General features: G+C 64.4%; 3 protein-coding genes across 7 annotated transcripts in view; 1 reads left to right on the top strand and 2 right to left on the bottom strand.

Annotated features, from left to right (window-relative positions):
* Positions 1–431: 431 nt before the first annotated feature.
* On the bottom strand, positions 432–3,252 carry PPIL1 (peptidylprolyl isomerase like 1). Of its 2 annotated transcripts, XM_039565399.1 has the most exons (4): positions 3,153–3,252; positions 1,836–1,990; positions 1,688–1,756; positions 432–714 (listed from the first exon to the last, which is right to left on the bottom strand). In XM_039565399.1, exons 1-4 carry the CDS (start codon positions 3,206–3,208, stop codon positions 494–496), a joined length of 501 nt encoding a protein of 166 aa, XP_039421333.1. In that variant the 5' UTR covers positions 3,209–3,252; the 3' UTR covers positions 432–493. The 2 variants fall into 2 exon arrangements, with proteins under 2 accessions (XP_039421333.1, XP_039421334.1); XM_039565400.1 differs by lacking the exon at positions 1,688–1,756 and having other exon boundaries at positions 3,153–3,246.
* Positions 3,253–3,428: 176 nt separating this feature from the next.
* Positions 3,429–6,708, top strand: PSRC1 (proline and serine rich coiled-coil 1). Its single transcript, XM_039565230.1, is given in 8 exon segments — positions 3,429–3,500; positions 4,600–4,637; positions 4,724–4,781; positions 5,191–5,542; positions 5,745–5,883; positions 5,886–5,900; positions 5,979–6,149; positions 6,235–6,708. Coding segments are annotated over 7 exon segments (867 nt in total). The 5' UTR covers positions 3,429–3,500; positions 4,600–4,621; the 3' UTR covers positions 6,351–6,708.
* The window catches only part of CELSR2 (cadherin EGF LAG seven-pass G-type receptor 2), a 30,756-nt gene continuing 18,295 nt past the window's right edge, over positions 6,696–19,156 (bottom strand). For 2 of the 4 annotated variants that reach the window (XM_039565225.1, XM_039565228.1), the window contains exons 19-35: positions 18,580–18,763; positions 17,679–17,822; positions 16,908–17,148; positions 16,347–16,532; positions 15,264–15,390; positions 14,085–14,285; positions 13,407–13,581; positions 12,357–12,469; positions 12,200–12,276; positions 11,265–11,391; positions 10,635–10,751; positions 10,421–10,551; positions 9,834–9,922; positions 9,600–9,743; positions 9,024–9,230; positions 8,723–8,951; positions 7,510–7,547 (exon numbers count right to left, since the gene is read on the bottom strand). In XM_039565225.1, the coding sequence (XP_039421159.1) occupies positions 7,520–7,547; positions 8,723–8,951; positions 9,024–9,230; positions 9,600–9,743; positions 9,834–9,922; positions 10,421–10,551; positions 10,635–10,751; positions 11,265–11,391; positions 12,200–12,276; positions 12,357–12,469; positions 13,407–13,581; positions 14,085–14,285; positions 15,264–15,390; positions 16,347–16,532; positions 16,908–17,148; positions 17,679–17,822; positions 18,580–18,763 (2,520 nt within the window). In that variant the 3' untranslated portion in view covers positions 7,510–7,519. Of the gene's footprint in view, positions 7,315–7,509; positions 7,548–8,722; positions 8,952–9,023; positions 9,231–9,599; positions 9,744–9,833; positions 9,923–10,420; positions 10,552–10,634; positions 10,752–11,264; positions 11,392–12,199; positions 12,277–12,356; positions 12,470–13,406; positions 13,582–14,084; positions 14,286–15,263; positions 15,391–16,346; positions 16,533–16,907; positions 17,149–17,678; positions 17,823–18,579; positions 18,764–19,156 lie in introns of those variants that run through there. The other 2 variants (XM_039565226.1, XM_039565229.1) reach the window with 2 other exon arrangements.

The raw sequence follows: 19,156 nt of genomic DNA, 5'->3' as shown, positions 1-19,156 counted from the left end.
AGGGGAGGAACCCACTGGGGGAACCCACTGTGTGCTGGCAGGAGGACCCCACTGCCAGTTTGGGGGTCCCCAGTGCTGTGTGGGGAGCCCACTCTGGGGGGACAGCACCATCCCCCCCTTTCCACTCAAAGCTCACTGATCCAACAGGTCCATGGTGGGGGAACAATCTGCGGGGGTCCCAGGACACTTTGGGGACACACAGACACAACACAGTAGGGGTAAATTTGGGTCTCTGGCACCCACTCTGCCCCCAGTAACTGGGGCCACTCCAGTCTGGCTGCCGCTCCATGTCCCAAGGGAGAGACACCCTCCCCTGCAAGGGCACCCACAAACCCCTTTTGGGAAGGCTCACAACCCCCCTGACCCCCACCATGCCAAAGACACCTTCCCCACAGCCTCCCCCAAAAACCACCACTCTGGGGGGGGCCCCACCACATCCAACCTTTTTTATTACAAACGAGCAGTACAATTTGGAGAGGGTACCCCCCACCCCCTACCCCGAGGGATACGCCTTGATGACCTTGACATCGTCGAGGGGTCGGTCCTGGGAGTTGGTCTCCACCATGGCTAGGCGCCCCAGCACCCCCATTCCTTGGCATACCCTCCCGAAAATGCTGTGCTTCCCATCCAGCCACTGTGCTGGGCCCAGGGTCAGGAAAAATTGGCTTCCATTGGTGTCTGGCCCTGCATTGGCCATTGCCAGGATCCCGGCACCTGGGGGACACGGGGACATGTCATCTCATGGGTGGGGATATAGGGGACATGCCACCCCACAGCATGATGGGGGACGTCATCCCGTGGGGGACGTCATCTCATGGCCAAGATCCCGGAATCATGGGACACATGTCACCCCAAGATTGGGATCCTGGAGGACATCATCCTACGGCTGCGATCCTTGGGACATTTCACTCCATGGCCAGGCTCCTGGGGGACCTGTCACCCGATCGAGGGGTCACAGTGGACATCAGTAACGACTTGCTCCCATTGGTGTCCAGCCCCACATTGGCCATCACCAGGATCCCAGTGCCTGTGGGACATGGGCCAAGGGTCCTGGCACCCTGAGGGACATGCCACGCTATGGTCAGGGTCTTGGGGGACATGCCACTCCAGGGATGGGGTCCTGGGGGACATGGAGGACATGCCACCCCATGGATGGGGTCTCATGGACATGTCATCCCATGGCTGAGGCCCTGGCATCATGGGAAAAATGTCACCCAATGGAGAGGTCTTAGGGGAAGTGAGGAAGAATTGGCTCCTGTTGGTGTCCAGCCCCACACCGGCCATTGCCAGGATCCTGGTGTCTGTAGGACACAGGGACACGTCACCCCAGGAATGGGGAAACAGAGGACAGGGCATCCCATGGCCAAGCTCCTGGGGGTCATGTCACTCCATGGATGGGGTTCTGGGGGACACAGAGGACTGGTCACCATATAGACGAGGTCTTGGGGGACAGGGGAGACATGCCACCTCATGGCCAGGGTCCTGGAGGACATATCCCATGACCAGCCTCCTCGGGACATGTCACCCCATGACTGGAGTCCTGGGACTCATGTCACCCCATGGATGAGGACTCAGGGGACATCCCATCCCATGGGTGTGTTCCCAGGGGTCCTGCCCCCCTATAGGTGGGGTCCTGGGGGTCCCCGGGGTGCCCCTCCAGTGTTCTCCCAGTGCTGGCCCTGCTCACCAGTGAACTTCAGGTCAGGGTGCAGCTCGTCCTCGAACTGTTTCCCATAGATGGAGGCACCACCACGGCCTGCAGGGGGATTCGGGGGTCAGCAGGATCCGCTGGCACCGGGGAGAGTCCCGGGGAGATTTCAGGGGCCTGTGCTCACCGGTACCCGTGGGATCGCCTCCCTGCACCATGAAGTCCTTGATGATGCGATGGAACTTGGTGCCGTTGTAGTACCCGCGGCGGCTCAGCTCAGCAAAGTTCTTGCAGGTACGGGGAGCATGTTGCCAGTACAGTTCCAGCACGAGTGGGCCCATCCTGGGAATGGGAACACAGGGAATAGGAACAGGAAGGGCACCCAGAATGGGAATGGGAAAAGGAAACGGGGTCATCTCAAAGTGATACCCACATCCCCAGCTTCAGACCAAAGCCAGGGGCTGTGTTGCCAGTACAGCTCCAGCACTGGCAGGCCCATCCTGGGAATGGGAACAGCACCGGGAATGGGAATTGGAAACAGGGTCATCACACTGTGACTCCCACAACCAGTTTCAGACCAAAGCTAGGGGCTTTGTCTGCCAGTATAGCTCCAGCACAGGTGGGCCCATCCTGGGAATGGGAAAACCGGGAACAGGAATGGCACTGGGGATGGGGAACACAACTGGGAATGGAAACAGGAGATGGGGTCACCCTGCTGTGAAGCCTTCCATCTGGGGGTCAGTTCTTGCAGCGACTGACAGGCCCACTGCGACCCCCAGCCCCAGTTTCAGACCCAAGTCAGGAGGCTATGCTGTCAGTACAGCTCCAGCACCAGCAGGCCCCGCTGGGAATGGGAAATGGGAACACGGGGAATGGGAACAGGAACGGGAAGGGTACCAGGAAACACCTCAGCGTGACCCCCCCTCCCCCCCGGCAGGGTCAGTCAGGGACAGGGAGCACAGGGGTGAGAGGGGGTGGGCAATGGGGGCTGCAGGGGCTGGGGGATAATGGGAGCCCCGGAGGACACGGATGGCGCTTGGTACCAGGGGAAACAGCCCGGACCGGCTGCTTCTGTGCGGTACCGGGAGACACCGGGGCTAACGGGACACCACGGGGTCACTGGGACCTGCCTCGTACTGAGGGGGGCTGGGGGTTACGGACACCATGGGGGACACCGGAGGGGGACCAGGGGCTCTCTAGTGCCGGGGCGGACACCGGGATTGGTTGATACTGGGGGATAACGGAGCTGTCCCGTTCCGGGATACACTGGAAGCTTCTTAGCATCTGTGGAGTTCACGGTCTGCCCGGCACCGGGAGCTCACGGACACTGAGGACTGCCCCGTACCGGGAGGACCGCGGACTCAGGAACACCGGGGGCTGCCCGGAACCGGGGAGGGAGGGGGCGGACACCGATGTACTCCCGGTGCCGCGGAAGGGGGCGGGACCAGGGGTGTGCGGGGCCTCCCGCGACAGTGCCGGTACCGGGACAAGGCCCCGCCCTTACGTGGTCTCCATGGAAACGGTGGGCGGCTGCCAGGAGTCGGGCGGCACGGCGGCCATGCTGCGGCGGCACCGGCGGCGGAAGGACCCCGCGCTTCCGGGCCACGCCCCTAGCCCGGCGGGCACCAATGGGAGGCGGGGCGCGGGAGAGGGGAGAGCCAATCAGCGAGGCCGAGGGCGAGGGGACGGGCCAGTCAGAGTGGCGGTTTAAAGGGCGCGGACCAATCGGAAGCCGGGGCGGGCGCGCCGCGATTGAGCCGCAAGGGGAGGGGGAATTCGAACGAGGCCACGCCCCCCCCGCTGGGCCACGCCTCCTCGGCGCGCGCGACGAGCGGGAGCCGGGGGCGGTGAGGTGGGGAGGGGAGCGGGGGGCAGCGGCGACAGCGGGACCCCCGGGAAGGGGGGAGGCTGCAGGGAGATCGGGGGGAGAGGCGGCACAGAGCGCGGGGATGAACCGCCCCATGCGGGGGTGGCGTGACGTGGGGTCGGGGTGAGGGGCTGGGACCCCCTGGTGGGGGCTGAGGACCCTCAAGGATGGGGCGGTGAGGCCTGGATCGCCCGTGAGGGCTGGGACCTTCTCAGTGTGGGGCTGGGGTCGCCAAGGGGTTGGGGTGTGGGACTGGGACTCGTCGGTGGGGCTGGAACCCACTTAGTCTGGAGCTGGGACCCCCCCAGTGTGGGACTGGGACTCCCGGCTGGGGGTGTGTGGCTGGGGAGTTCCCCGGGTGTGGGGAAGGGATCCCCCCGTTATGGGGCTGACACCCCCCGCGTAGGGGCTGGGAGGCCTAGGGATGGGGATGGGACCCTCCAGGATCGGGATGCAGGACTGGGACCCCTCAGTGTGGGGCTGGGGTCCCCAAGGGATTGGGGTGAAGGGCTGGGACTCCTAGGTACGGGAATGGGGCCCCCTAGTGTGGGGCTGGAACCCCCTGAGGATCAAAATGTGGGGCTGGAGACCCCCCGGGATCGGGGTGTGGGGCTGGAGCCCCAGGGTGTGGGGCTGTGACCCCCTGAGGATCAAAATGTGGCGCTGGGGATCCCCCGGGATCGGGTGTGGGGCTGCGACCTCCCAGTGTTGGGAGCTCTCAGTGTTGGGCTGGGGCCCCCCCGATGGGGGCTGGGAACCGCCGTTGTGGCACTGGGGACTCACAGGGATCAGGGTGCAGGGCTGGGACTCCCCATTGTGGCCCTGAGGACGCAGGCTGGGGGTGCTGGGCTGTGGATTCCCCGGGCGGGGGTCGCCGATGTTATCCCCGCCTACTGGCGCCGGCGGAGCCGTCCCTGTCCCCGTGCCGGTGGCACCGAGCCCGGCGGCGCCTGGCACCGGCCGCGTCACCCGCGCGCTGCCCGGTGGCACCGGGCCCCCGCGGGGGGTTGGGGATACAGGGGGCGGGTAGGATCAGGGGTGGGGGACCCCGATGGGGTCGGTGGTGACCCCCCAGCTCCCGCAGGTGGCCCCGGTGCCCCGAGGAGATGGCCGAGGACCGAGGTACGGCAGCACCAGCGCTGCGTGTCCCCTGTGTTTCCCCCCCGGGGTGAGGGGGCGGCTGGGGCTCACCCTCAGTGTCCCCCCAGATGTTCGATTTGTCACCGAGGAGAGCTTCGACTTCGGCGTGCTGTCCCCATCTGACAGGTATGGGGGGGTTAGTGGGGACAGGGCACCGTATAGTTGGGGACATGGGGAATAGGATGGGACATGGAGGACAGGGAGAGATGGCACCTCATTGTCAATGTTCTAGGGGACGTGTTACTCCATGGATGGGGTTGTGGGGGATGTGGCAACTCATAGTTGGGGTCCTGGGGGTCACGAGGGACATGGCACCCCAAAAATGAGGTCCTAGGGGACATGTCACCCCATGAACAGGGTCTTGGGGGGTCCGGTGGACATGCCCCCCTCATAGATGTGGTTCTGGGGGTCCCTGGGGACGTGTCACCCCAGGGACGGGATCCTGGATGACTTCCTGGCAGTGGCGTTGGGGGCTGACACAGCAGGGGAAACAGGGCTGACACCACCTTTTCCCCTCTGCCCGCCCCATCCGCAGCCAGGAGGAAGAGGAGGATGAGGAGAGCCCGGGCGGGGGGTGCCGGCACGGGGGCGGCAACGGGCGCTGGAGTCCCCTGCGCGGGGCCCGTCTGGAAGAGATGGTGCGGGAGGCCACACGCCTGGCAGCACAGCTGGAGGGGTGCCACCTGCCCCCTCCCGCCCCCGGAGACCCCCTGGGACCCGGCGCCACGCCCCCCGGCACCCCCCGCAGCCCCCGCCGCCAGACCTTCGTGGTGAAGGACAGCCCGGTGCGGGCGCTCCTGCCCACCGTGGAGTCGCGGGGACCTGCCCCCAGCCCCTGCCCCCCCGCCAAGCCCCGGGGTGCCTCTGCTGCCACCAGTGTCCCCAAGGTAGGTGAGACCCCCGGGGGTAGGGGTCCCAGTCTGGCCGTGTCCCACCCGAGCTGAACACCCAGAGTCCCCCACAAACCCATCCTGGATGGGGGGCAGTGCGTGCCTCCCCTGTCTCCAAGGGGCATCGCGACCCCCCCAGCCCTGTGGATGGGGAGCACTCACTGAGTGATGTCCCCATGTCCCCACCCTCTATTTCCAGGTACCCCCCAGCCGTCACTCCACAGCAGCGCCGAAGGGACCCTCTGGGGGCAGGGGGCTCCCTCCCAGCCGTGTGGGCCCCCCCCGGCCGTGCCCTCCCCAGGGGCAGGGGGCTGGTGCCCGGGGCAGGTCGGAGCCCCCCGGGGCGGTACAGCAGGTAGTGATGGCCAGGGGACGGGGACACCATGGCCAAGGGGGCTCCTAGACCGTGCCCCAACTCCCCCTCTCTCCCCAGGGCAGCCTAGGGTGAGGGGGGGCACAGTCCCCTGCCCCCCGCCCACCCGCCAGCCCCACGCCAGAGCCACCACCACCCCTGTCCCCTCCGGCTGTTCCCCGGCGCCCACTGCCCTGCCCAAGGTGTCTTCCCGGACTCCAGCAGTGGGTGGGAGGACCCCCACCCCCAGAGGTAAGGATGAAGTGGGGTTGGGAGGGCAGAGGGGATGCCCCTTCCCCGTGCCTCAGTTTCCCTACGGCTTCTCTCCCTTTTGCAGGTGCGGGGGTGGCACGGGCATCCCCCCCAACTGCTGCCACGGGGTGCAAACCAGGACCCCCCCCCGCCCGCCTGCGGCCTCCCCGCAAGACGGCGGTGAGCAGCACCCCGAGGTGACACCCCAAACCACCCCACACCCACCCAGAGGCTCTGGGGCCACCCGGACTCCCCCTTCCTGGGAGATCTCACGCAATATGGGGGTGGGGAGGGGGGTGCAGGGGAGAGCCAGGCTCCCCCTGGGGACCAGCCAGGGTTGGGGGCAGGGGCAGAGCCAAGGCCACCCCAGGGATGAGCTCAGGCATCCACTGGGTTTTGGAAGGGGGCAGGTGGTGCCAGAGGCCCCCAGGGACCAGCCAAGGCACCTGTTGGGTTTTCAGGGTGGGGGCCAGACCTGGAACCCTCAGGGACCAGCTGAGGTTGGGGTGGCAGAGCCAGGGGCCTTCCCAGGGATGAGCCGAGGCATTTTCATTGGGTTTTGATTTAATTACAAAAGGTCCTGTCAGCAGTAGGAAACCTCCCATGCCCCCCAGCACCCAGGGGACCTTCACTCCCCCAACACCCATCTCTGGGTTCCCCCACCTGAGCCTCACCCCTGGGGGGTGGTCCCAGACATCCCTGCAACCCCTAACTGATCCCCCCTCCACGTGCCCCCCACCTGGGGGAGTTGGCCCCATAATGCAGGGGTTGGCACAATGGGGCGGGTGGCACCTGTGTGGGGGGGTTGGCACCGGGGGGGGGGAAGGGGGGTTGGCACAATGGGGGAAGTGGGTTATAAATTCATTTTTTTGTATTTTCATGTATTTTCTAAATAAAACCCTCTGCTGGGCAAAGGATCTGGGAGTGATCATGTGGAGGGAACAGGGGCACCCTGTGCCACCCCTGCAAGGTGCCAATCCCTGCAAGGATACAAAGTGCACTGGGGGGGGGGGGTTGTGGCTCCCTGCCCCCTCCTAATGTTTCCCCAATCCTGGTGCCCCCACCGCCCCCCACTATCCCAGTGCCCTCCCTGTCCTGGTGTCCCTGGCACAGTGCAGGGGGTGCCCGCTGGGTGGGTCCCCATTAGATCGAGGTCTCGTCGCTCCTGGTGGGGAGGGGGATGGACAGACGGGGGAGGGTGGATACAAAGTGGGGGGTGGGGGGGAATAAAAAACAAGACAGACAGATGCGTGATGGGGGAGGTGGGTGCCAGGCTGCCCTCTGTGCCCCCCAGCACCCAGCACCCGCCTGTGGGGAGAGATGGAGGGGGGGGGGGGGTTGGGGGGCAGGAGCCCCCCAGCCCCGTGGGGTTAATGGAGAAAATTAAAAAACAGAAATCTGGGGGGTGGGGGGGAGAGAAGAGTAGGGTTAGTGCTGCCATGCTAGCTCTGCCCTGGGCACCCATAGGTGGTCAGGGGGTACCCAGTGGGAACCCCAGCACCCAATGAGCACCCCAACACCCACTGGGCGCCCCAACGGGCACCCCAACACCCAATGGGCACCCAATGGTCAACAGGCACCTTTGGATAGTCAATGGGCACCCAACAGGCACTCCAACACCCAAGGGGCACCCAGTGGTCAATGGACACTCATGGACAATTCACATGCACCCAACAGGTGCTGTTAGACCTGGTGGGCACCTAGCACGCACCCAAAGGTCATTAGGCACCCAGTGGACAGTTAATGGGCACCAAATGGACACATAATGGTCAATGGATGCACAATGGGCATCCAGTGGTCAATGGGCACCCATGGACAGTCAATGGGCATCCAATGGGTGCAGTTAGACCTGATGGGCACCCAGGGAGTGTTCAATGGGTATCCAATGGGTATTCAATGGGTACCTCAACACTCAGCACCCAGTGGGCATCTAGTGGCCAGTAGGCACCCAACAGCCACCCTTGTACCCCATGAGCATCCAAGAGGAATCCTGGCACCCAATGGTCACCTGTCGGTTACTCTTGCACCCTATGGACACCTGAAAACCACCCTTACACCTGATGGGCACCCAGTGGGCACCCAATGGGCATCCTGGCACCCAATGAGTGCCCAAAGGGACTGCTAGGACCTGATAAGCACCCAACAAGTAGGAACCTTTGCACCTGATGGGCATCCAAAAGGCACCTTTTGGGCACCCTGGCACCCAGTGAACACCCAAAGGGAACCCTGAAACCTGATGAATACCTGACAGGTAATGTTGCACCCAGTAAGTGTCCAATCAGTACTGTGGCACCTGATGGGCAGCCAACAAGCAGTGTTGGACCCAGTGGGCACCTGAGAGAAACCCTGGCACCAAATGAGAGTGCAACAGGAACCTTGGCACCCTGGCACCCAGCCATCCTTGCACCTGATGGGCACCCAAGGGGAACCAAACAAGTGGTGTTAGACTGCTTGTCTACCCAACAGGAACCCTGGCACCCCAAGGGCACCCTCACACCCAGTGGGTGCCCAGAGGGAACCCTGGCACCCCAAGAACCCCCAGTGAACACCCCTCGGATGTGGTGGGCACTCACTCAGAGCCAGAGGAGTCCTCGTCAGCGGTGCCCGTCCGGATGCTCATGGCAATGGGGGTGAGGCCGCTGAGCTGCTCCTGGAGGCTCTGCCGAGGCCGGGGGGCCGGGGGGGCCCCTCCGTCACTGCCCGAGGAGGCGGCCGTGCCAGCGGGAGGCGGCGGGGGCGGCCCAGGGCGCTGGGCACTGCCCCGCTCACTGATGGGGGGCAGGCACTTCTTCTTCAGGATGCCTGCAGGAGCGGCATCACCCATGGGTGGGGGGGCAGATTTGGAGTGCCCCCTCCTGCCATGGCAGCCCGTACCTTTGTGGGGGTGGGGTAGGGGCAGCAGCAGGGGGTCCCTGGGGAGTGCCTCGCCGTTGGGCCGGGGGGGGTCGCCCCAGGGGTGTCCCTGGCCCCCTGCCGGCTGCACTCGAAGCCCCTCGCTGCCTCCTGGTCCCTCACTCTCGCTTGCTGTCGTCACAAACTCCCCCGGCCAGTATGGGCACCCCGGGGGCACCAGGGGGTCACCTGCGGAGAAGGAAGGAAGCTGGGACAGGCAGAGCCAGGGACCCCACCCCGTCCTGACTGGGTGCCCCCATCAGCGCATAGTCAGGGTGAGGGATGCACCCAAACCCATTGTGTCAGTCCCATCCACACCCCGGAGTGGACAAGGGGCTACCCTTCTTCCCTGGGTGCCCATCACCCTAACCCAAACCTTTTAGGTGTCCCCCATCACCACCCCAGACTGGACAAGGGACCCCTATCCACAGCAGGTGCCCCCCATCAGCATCCTGGATAAGGCAAGGGACCTCCCCCAACCCATTGGGTGCCCCCCCATCAGCACCCAGCCAGGTTGAAGATGCCCCATCTCCACTGGCTGCCCCCTGGGGGTGTTACCAGGGCTGGGGGGACCCGGGGGGGCTCCGGGCAGGGGGTCCCAGCCGCGGGGGGCCTCATCCTCGCTGTCAGAGGAATGTGTGGAGCCGTAGGAGCCACTTGGGTCATCCAGGGACAGGTCACTGTCTGAGTCCGTGTCGTGCTCTGAGGGGTCACGGGTCAGGGGATGCCCAGGGACACCTCCTGCCCCCTGGGCCGAGGCTGGGCACACTTGCCCTATAGGTGGGGCCATACCCTCGGGCTGGTCCTGGGCGTCAAGAAAGAGCCCCCCAGGCTCGGGCAGTGGCACTGGCCCAGGGCTGCCCACCAGCCCTGAGTCCTCCCTGCAGGGACACATTACTCATCAGCACCTGACCCCCCCCGTGAACACCCATCATCCACTGTCACCCGCTGGCTGACACCAACCCACTGACACAATAGCCACTGACACCCCAACACCCACCAATATCCACTGACACCTACCACCCTGATGTCCATCACCCTGCCACCTACCCCTGCCACCTCCTCACCCTACCACCCCCTCAACCCCCCACTCTGCCACCTCACCACTCCATCTGGATGCCACCCTGCCACTGTACTGCCATGCAACCATGCCACTGCCCCACCACCCAGCCATCCCAACACCCCCACACCATGTCACCCCACCACCCACCATCCTGCCATCCCAATACCCCCATGCCATGCCACCCTGCCACCCCACCAACCCACCACTCAACCACCCCAGCACCCTGCCACCCCACCATTCCATCCTCTCATCCCAGTGCCACGCCAGCCCAGGACCCCTACAAAACCCATGCCCCGGCCCCTGCTGTGCCCAGTACCGCCGCACGAAGGGGATGTAGCTGTGGTGGCTCTTGCCCGAGCGTGCAGTGCTGTGCAGGGACCCCGAGGACCCTCCACCTGGGGGGGCATACAGCCGCCCTGCCACGTATGTGCTGTCCCCGCCATAGGCCTGCCAAGGGCACAGGGACGTCATAGCCATGGCAGGAGCTGCCCTTTGCTACCCAGCACCCCCCCGTGTCCCCCAGCACTCACGGGGGTCAGGGTGGCCTTGGTGGCCAGCGGTGGATGGTGGCAGCGGGCACAGCTCAGGCGGAGGCTCCTCCGCACCTCCTTGCTCAGCACCACGCAGGACAGGAAGATGAGGGGCCCCTGGGCAGAGAGGGGGGCATGTGGGCAGGGGGGACAAGTAGGGGTGTGTACAGCCTGGGAGGACCCCAGCAGCACCCCAGACATGTCAAGGGGTCACCATCCAGACTGGGTGCATCCCACTGGCACTGCAAAGAGAATGAGGGTCCCCCCATACCCACTAGGTGCCCCCCATTGATATCTCAGACAGGATGAGGGACCCCCATATGCACTGGGTGCCCCCCATGGGCACCACAGAGTGGTTGAGGTGCCCCATACACACTGGGTGCCTCCCCTTAGTGCCCTGCATATGGCAAAGGACCCCTCTGTGCCCATTGGGTGCCCCACAAATAGGTGTGGGAGCCTGGAGGTTCCAAGGGTGGGAGGTTCAGGGGGCTCTGGGGTCTCCAGAAGTCCCAGGGGTGGAGGCTTTGGGGTTCTGGAGTCTTTGGTGGTCCCAGGGGTGGTAGCTCTGGAGGTCCCAGGGGTGTGCGTTTTGGGAGTCCCAGGGTGGGGTTTCAGGGGGTCCCCACTGACCTGGAGGCAGTTGGAGGCAGCGAACAGGTAGTGACAGAGCAATGTGTCACTGTTGACTGAGAGCAGGGCCAGAAGCCAGGCCAGGCTGGGCATGGCCAGCAGGACCGCAGCCGTGCGCACCCCAGACCTGGGCAACCCAACAGCAGCCCAGTGTCACCCCAATGACATCTCATGTCACAGCCCTCTGTACTTCTGCCCCCCAGGGTTGCCCCAGCCCCTCACAGCCCCCTCCTGCCCATATGCCCCAACCCTCACCTGACCCACTCTGCTATCCATGGGTGCTCCAGCCCCCCGTGCCCCCCTGATTCCCTGTGGGCCCAGCCTAACCCCAGCCCCCCGTGCCCCTTGCCCCCAATGCCCTTCTGCCTCCCCATGGGTGCTCTGTGTTCCCCTGCCCTCCCCAGATGCCCCAATCTCCCCTGACCCCCACAGGCCCCCATGGGTGCCTCTGCCCTTGATGCCCCCTGCCCTCCATAGATGCCCCAGACCTCTATATCCCCCTACCCACCATGGGTGTCCTGGTCCTTCTTGTGCCCCCCTGCCCTCCACAGCTACCCCAACCTCCCATTCTCCCATGCCCCCCATTGGCACTCCAGCCCCCTGTACCCCCGTTGTCCATGCCCCTCTACCTCCCCATGGCTGCCCTGTGCCCGTCTGCCCCTACAGATGCCCCAGCCCCCACTGTCCCCTCCTACCCCTCATAGGCACCCCAGTCCCCTCCTGCCCCCCATGGGTGCCCCAGTCCCTCCTGTACCTCCCTGCTCTCTGCAGATTCCCCAAAAGGCCAGGCCCCCATGGGTGCCCTCCTAGCCTCTATGGGTGCTCCAACCCTCCATGCCCGTCATGGGTGCCCCAACCTCCCATGCCCCCTTGGGCAACCTCATCCCCCCCAGTGTCCCCTGCCCCCCATGGGTGACCCTGCCTGGGTGACTCACGCTGAGCCCTTTTTCTGGAAGCCCTGGGGGGTGGCACAGGTGGCCCTGGCCGCCAGCACCAGGAAGAAGATGCCGACCTGGGGGTGCAGGGGGTGCCGGGAGTGAGCAGGGTGAGTGGGGGTCTCCCGCTCTCCCCGGCGCCCAGCCCCATACGCACAGCGAGGGCGGCAGCGCAGGGCCCAGCCAGGCTCCACACCAGGCTGTCGTGCAGGGCCAGCCAGCAGAAGTCGGGGTTCCCGTAGCCCTCGGGGTCCAGCCCCACCGCCAGCCCTGCAAAGGAGAGGTCAGGGGCGGGGCTATAAGAGGAGGCAGGGGGCTACGGTGGGAGGGCTGGGGCTATGGCAGGACGGGGCACGGAACGGCACGTGGATGGCACAGGGCTGGCGAGAAGGTGCTGCTCTTGGGAGTGTGGCTACGCTGGGTAGAGACGGCGCTGTGCAAATGAGGTGGGTCTAAGCCCTTGGGCATGCGGCAATGTTGGTGAGAGCAGGGATAGGGCACGGGGGGCTTGTCTAAGGGGTTATTACAGGTCTATGCTCTTGGCGTGGGGCTATGCTGATGAGGGCAGGGCTAAGATCCTGGGGAGTGTCTGACTATGATTGATGGAGAAGAGCTATGGCCCTGGGGGCATGTTGAAGAGGCTGGGAAAGATGCTCTTGGGGTGGAGATATGATGGATGAGGGTGGGGAACCCTAAACTCCTGGGGTGGGGATAAAATGTTGGGCCAGGGTCATACTCTTTGGGATAGGGCTATGACCCTGGGGGTGTGTCTGAAAATTTGGGGGCAGAGCTATGATGGATGAGGGTAGGATTATTGATCCAGGGGCCTGTCTAAAATCTTGGGGACAGGGTCTGATGATGAGGACAGGGCTGTGACTCTGGGTGTGTCTAAAACCATCAGGGTGGAGCTAAACTCTTGGGGTGGGGCTGTTTTGGATTGGGCATGGCTATCCTGTTGGAGGCAGGGTTATATCCAGGGGTGTGGCTATGTTGGTAAAGATGCATTGGGGGGGCGGGGGGGCTGTATTCTGGGGGTGGAGTTACACATGGAAATAAGACCCCACCATGCATCAAATTGACTGGGGGAGAGGGATTCAGGGCTGTGTAGCCACCAGAATGTGTTGACCCAGGTGGAGGTGTGCTCCACCCAGCTGGCGGTCCAGGGGGTGGGGGCAGAATGAGGGCAGGGTTCCACAGCAGGGCTCACCAGTGATGAAGGCAGGCAGTCCCCAGCCCAGCACGTGGTAGAAGCGCATGGGCCCTCGGTCGACATGACGGGGTTCGCTGCGGCGCCGGTACAGGTGCAGCGCCTCCAGCAGCGCCCAGCCCACCGCGCTCAGGTACAGGAACTGCAGCAGGATGGCCACCACCGTGCACGCCAGCTGCACCCGCCCCGTCACTGCCAGCCCACGGCCCCATGCCCTGGCCATGCTCACAGTCCCGCCCATCCAACCACATGCGCAACCCCCTGCGTTCCACCCCCTTTGAGAGATTATTCCCCTGTTGAAGTCACACCCCTCTAAAAGGTCCCACTCCTTTTATAGGCCTCACCCCTTGAGTGCCCCACCCCCTCGAGAGCCAACCACTTTGATAAGATCCACCCCTTTGGCCTTTGGGAGCCTCACCCCTTTTATCAGCCCCACCCCTTTATACAGACTCCACCCCTTGGGATCACCACCCCTTTGACAGACCCCACCCCATTATAGCCCCGCCGTCGATTCGATCCCGCCCCTTAGGCCCAGCCCACCATGGCCCTGCCCACTCCTTACCCCACCCATTTCAGCCCCACCAGCCCAGACCATTCAAAGGCAGCAGATCCCCTAACCAGCCCTTCCCAGTGATCACCACTGCTTCCCTCCTTTCCCAGCCCCCTTTCCCCACACACCGGGATATCGGCCTGGTTGATGCCAAGCAGGAAGACGAGCTGTGCAAGGAGCAGCGCAGCTGCACCGTGCCAGCGAATGCTGTGGCGATTGGAGCGCAGCTGCCTCAGGGTCCCCAGGGCCAGGACCACCAGCGCCAGCCCCGCCAGGCCCACGCCCAGTGAGCCGTAGGTGAGCGCTGCCAGCGGCAGCACCTCCCCGTTCTGCAGCACCAGGATCGGCATGTGTCAGGCATGTGCTCAGTGGGCACGTCCCCCCAGAACCTCCCATCAACAGAGACATGGCCCCCCTTACAAAGCAATCAGTCCCTGAGCCTGGGAAGTCCCGGCCCCAATGCACAGCCCAATGGGAAGTGCTGCTCACATTATTCAGCCCCGCCACCCTTTGAAAGTCACAGCACTTCAACCATGACCCTCAAAACTCCACCCGTGTTGTGTAGCTCTACCCCTTTAAACCTCTCCGATACTACTCAACCCCAGCCCTCAAAATCCCACCCACATCCCTCAGCCCCTTTCAACCCCACCTACCGCACTCGACCCTGCCCCTGAAGCCACACCCACAGCGCTGACCACACCTCTCGTGACCCCACCCACAAAATTCAACCCCGCCCCAGGAAACCCTGCCCACATCACTCAGCCACACCCCGTGAAAACACGCCTGCACCACCTCCTGTAACCCCACCCACATCAGCTCTGCCCCTTGGAGACCGACAGGCCCAGCCTGCTCAGCTCCACCCACTGGAATCCCACTCATCCTGACTGGGATGAGCCCCGCCCATCCCACTTAGCTCTGTCCCAAGGGAGCCCCACCCACTGGATTTAGGCATGTCCCTTGGATTTAGCCCCACCCCACTTAAGTCCCACCCACTTTTCTCAGTCCCACCTCTATGAGCACGCACACCTCCACCCTGACTCTGCCCCACTAGCCCCCTCCCATTCTGCCAAGCCCCTCCTATCCCTGTCCCTCCCCTTTTGTTAAACGCCACGCCCCCGTGCCTGGCACCGCCTCACACCCTGTGCCCCTTGTCTGCGTGTGTCTCCATCCACCGCCATGTCCCCACCAGGGCCCTGACCCTGAGTCATTCCGTGCCCCAGGGTCGCTGTGTGTCCCTCCATGTCCCCTGTGTCCCATCTGTCTCCCTGTGTCCCCATGCACCCCTCCGTGTCCCGCTATGTCCCCACCTCTCGGCGGGAGATGTCCATGAGGACGGCAAAGCTGGTCAGATGGTGGCACTGGCAGCTGACGTGGCTCCGGTTGCGGAAGGTGACTTCGCAGCCTCGTGCTGACCAGCCCCCTGCACCGCCCGCCCTGCACAGCGCCACAGGATGACACAGGCCGGGACACCCGCCAGGACACCCACCGGGGACATCCACCCTCACCCAGGGACACGCACCCGACCCAGGACACCCATCCAAGGGGTCACGCACCTGAACACCCACCAGGGACACACGCACCAGGGACACCCTCCCACAGGGACACGCATTCACCAGGTACATCCACAGATAACACCCACCCACCCACTGGGACATCTTTCCACCCAGCAGAGACACCCGCTGCCACCTGGGGACACTCACCCACCAGGGACACTCACCCGGGAACACCCCTCCATTTGGGGACACCCCCCATCCCTGACACCCACCAGGGTCAGAGCTGCCCCCTCATGTCCTGTTCCCGTGTTACTCACCCATGACCCTCGGGGACACTGGGGCGTCCATCCTGCCCTGTCCCCTCTGGATGTCCTCTGTCCCCTTGAGGTGTCCCTATTCCCATGTCTGCTGTCTCCTCAAGGTGTCCCTATCCCTGTTACTATGTCCCCTGTCTCCATGGGATGTTCCAGTCGCCATGATCCCTATCCCCCAGGAGTGTCCTCATCTCCTTGGGGTGTCCCCAGTCCATCTCCCCTGTCCCCTCTGAGGTGTCCCCATCTCCCTGGGGTGTCCCCATTCCCATGGTCCCTGTCCCCCCAGGGTGCTCCCTGTTCCCCTGGTGTGTCCCATGTCCCCTGTTATCTCAGCGTGTCTGTGTCCACCCAAGTTGTCCCTGACTCCTCAAGGTGTCCCCATCCCCCCAGGGTGTTCCCTGGGATATCCCCTGTTCCCCTGGGTGTCCTTATCCCCATGTCCCGTCTCCCTGGGGAGATCCCTTGTTCCCCTGGAGTTCCCCAAGGTGTTCCCATCCTCAATCCCATGTCCCTTTCCTCTGGGATGTCCCTGTGCCCCAGGATGTCCCTGTCACCCCTGGGGTGTCCCCTGACCCGCCCTCACCGCAGGGAGTGGTTCCAGAAGACGCAGATGGGCTTGGAGCGCTCCTGGGTCTCCAGCAGCCGGAACTGGAGGGTGACAGGCTTGGCCAGCGCCCGGGGCGTCCCCGTGCCCCCCACGCCACCCGCGCCCCCCGCGTGCACACTGATGCTCACCACCGGTGTGTTGATGACGGGGCGCTTGGGCACCCTGGGGGGCACTGGGGTCAGGGAGCCCACTCAGGGCATCCCAAAACCCACCTTGGTGCCACAGAGTGCCCTGGCACCACACAGATGCCATGAGGGCACCCCTTTCTCCCCTGTGCCCCCACTTTTGGGCACCCCATGGGCACCATCCTTGGGCATCTCTTGAGCCCCCCCTCCAACCCTGTGCCCCCCATCCTTGGGCACCCCATGTGCTCCCTTTTCCATCCCTTCCCTGGGATCCCTTGGGACACCCCTGTCCCCATCTCCCTATACCGCCCAGATGCTTGGCTTTGCCCTGGCACCCCATGTGCCACCCCCAGCCCCACTTGCCCTCCCTGTTCCCCTCCTGTTCCCCCCATGCCCCCATCCCCAGTGGCACCGGAGGCTGCGCTTGTCGGTGTCGAAGTGCTGGGGCAGGAGACTGGCCAGGGTGCGGTAGATGATGACGCTGGCGATGGCCTGGCCCTCACCCAGGGATGGGTGGCGCTTGTGCCGGGTCACCACAGTCATCCCTGCCTCCTCCTCGTCCTCCTCCTCCTCCTCTTCGCCTGCTTCATCCTCCTTCTTCTCCTCCTGCCCACCTGTGCCCTGCGGTGCCTGCCCATGCCCAGTTGAGGGGCCTGGGGGCCATGGGCAGGGGGTAGCATGGTGCTCTGAGACCCCACTGGGGTCCCCATGGCCACCCTGGAGTCCCCAACTCTGCCAGTACCATGACCACAACAAGGTTCCCCCAACCCTTCCAGCTCCAGGGGTCCCCATGTCCACACCGGGGTCCCCATGGCCACAGTGAGGTCCCCATGGTCACACTTGTGTCACCAACCCTGCCCACTGCCATGGCCACACCAGGATCTCTGATGCCATCCTGGGGTCCCTGGTCCTTGCCTCCTTACCAGGGTCCCCAGCCATGCCAGCCCCATCCTGGAGTCCCAAACCACCAGCCCCATGGCCACACTGAGGTCCCCATGGTGGAACTGGGATTCCCAACCCTGTCAGCCCATGGGCATTCTGGGGTTCTCCCATCCCTGCCAGCCCAAGCCAGGGTCCCCAGCTGTGCCACGTCCCCACGGCCAAATGGGGGGCTCCCCGAGCTCTGCCAGACCCAAGTGGGTCCCTAACCCTGCCCCCTGTCCGTGCTACGCCCCAAACTCACGCCTGTCCTCGGGGGGCCAGAAGATGCTGTCGGGCAGGATGACGGTTGTCTCCAGGTCCGGGGGCTTCTCCCCCCGCAGCGCCTCATACCGCGGCAAGCGGGCACCCGCAAAGCTGCTCTTGTCCAGCCGCACCACCGACACCACTGTGGCACCATGTCACCCACGGCATGGCATGGCATGGCATGGCACCCAGCAAGCCTGGGGCACAGAGACCCCGGCACCCACCAACCCCAGGGCACACCAACCTCTGCATTCACTAATCCCAGGACACACTAAGCCTGGCACAAACCAACTCCAGCACCCACCGACCCTGGGGCACACCAACCCCAGAGCCATGGATCCCGGGGCACACAGACTCCAGCACCCACTGACCCTGGCATCCAACAACCCCAGAGCAATGAATCCATACACCCACAGACACCAGCAGTCACCAACCCTCGGGCACATGGACCCCAGCACCCACTGACCCCAGCACCCATCAACCCTGGGACACACAGAACACAGCTCATGTCCCCAGGGGCACACACGTGCCTCTAGACACACCCATGTTCCACAGGACACATTTCCCAGACACACGAATGTCCATGTCCCCAGCACGTGTTCCCAGGTACACACATGCATCCATGCTCCCAGCACATGTATGTCCTTTTGCACACACGTCCCCAGGCACACACATACTCCAGGTATGTACGTGTCTGTGTTCCCAGACACGTGTCCATGTCCCCAGCACACACACATCCCCTGAGCACACACATGTCCCCAGGCACACCCATGCCCATGTCCCCAGCACCACACCAAGGGCACACGCGTGTCCCCAGGCACACACGTGTCCCCAGCGTGCCCATGTCCCCAGGCAGATACCCCTCTCACAGCCCTCCGGCCACGCATGTCCCCACTGACCGATGTTAGGGGTGACAATGGTGAAGGGGCTGAGGTAGGTCTGGGGCATGTTCCGTGCCAGGGCTCGTGCGTACTCCTCAAAGTGCCGCAGCAGCTGGGCCGTGCCACCCTCTGTTTGCTGGATCAGCTCCCAGTGCCGCTTGTTCCCCGCGTCCAGCAGAGCGCTGCCCACCCGCAGCAGGTTCTGGGGGCACAGTAGCGGTAGTGGCACTGGGAGCTGGCACTCTGGGGCAGGGGGTCCCCAACCTCCTCTGCAGGGCTCTGTAGCTGGGGCACCCTGGCACTGACAGTGGGGAACGGGGGTGCTGTACCCCCACAAAGTTGAGGGTGCACCCCAAACCACACCAACACCCACTGCTCACGGGTGCCCACCACCCTGGCATCAGACCTCCTACACCAACATTCCTCTCTAGGTGGGTGCCCACCACCCTGATGCATGGGCTCCCTCACCAATACCCTTCCCAGGTGGGTGCCATCCACCCTGGCAGCCAGGTTCCTGCACCAGCACCTCCCCCTTCCCCATGCAGGCGCCCATCCACCCCCATGTCTGACCATCTGCCCCAACATGCCCCTCCTG

Source organism: Corvus cornix, chromosome 26 (genome assembly GCF_000738735.6).
Source record: "Corvus cornix cornix isolate S_Up_H32 chromosome 26, ASM73873v5, whole genome shotgun sequence".
Taxonomy (NCBI): domain Eukaryota; kingdom Metazoa; phylum Chordata; class Aves; order Passeriformes; family Corvidae; genus Corvus; species Corvus cornix.
Note: the sequence above shows the minus strand (reverse complement) of the source record. Positions and strands in the feature narration are given on the sequence as shown.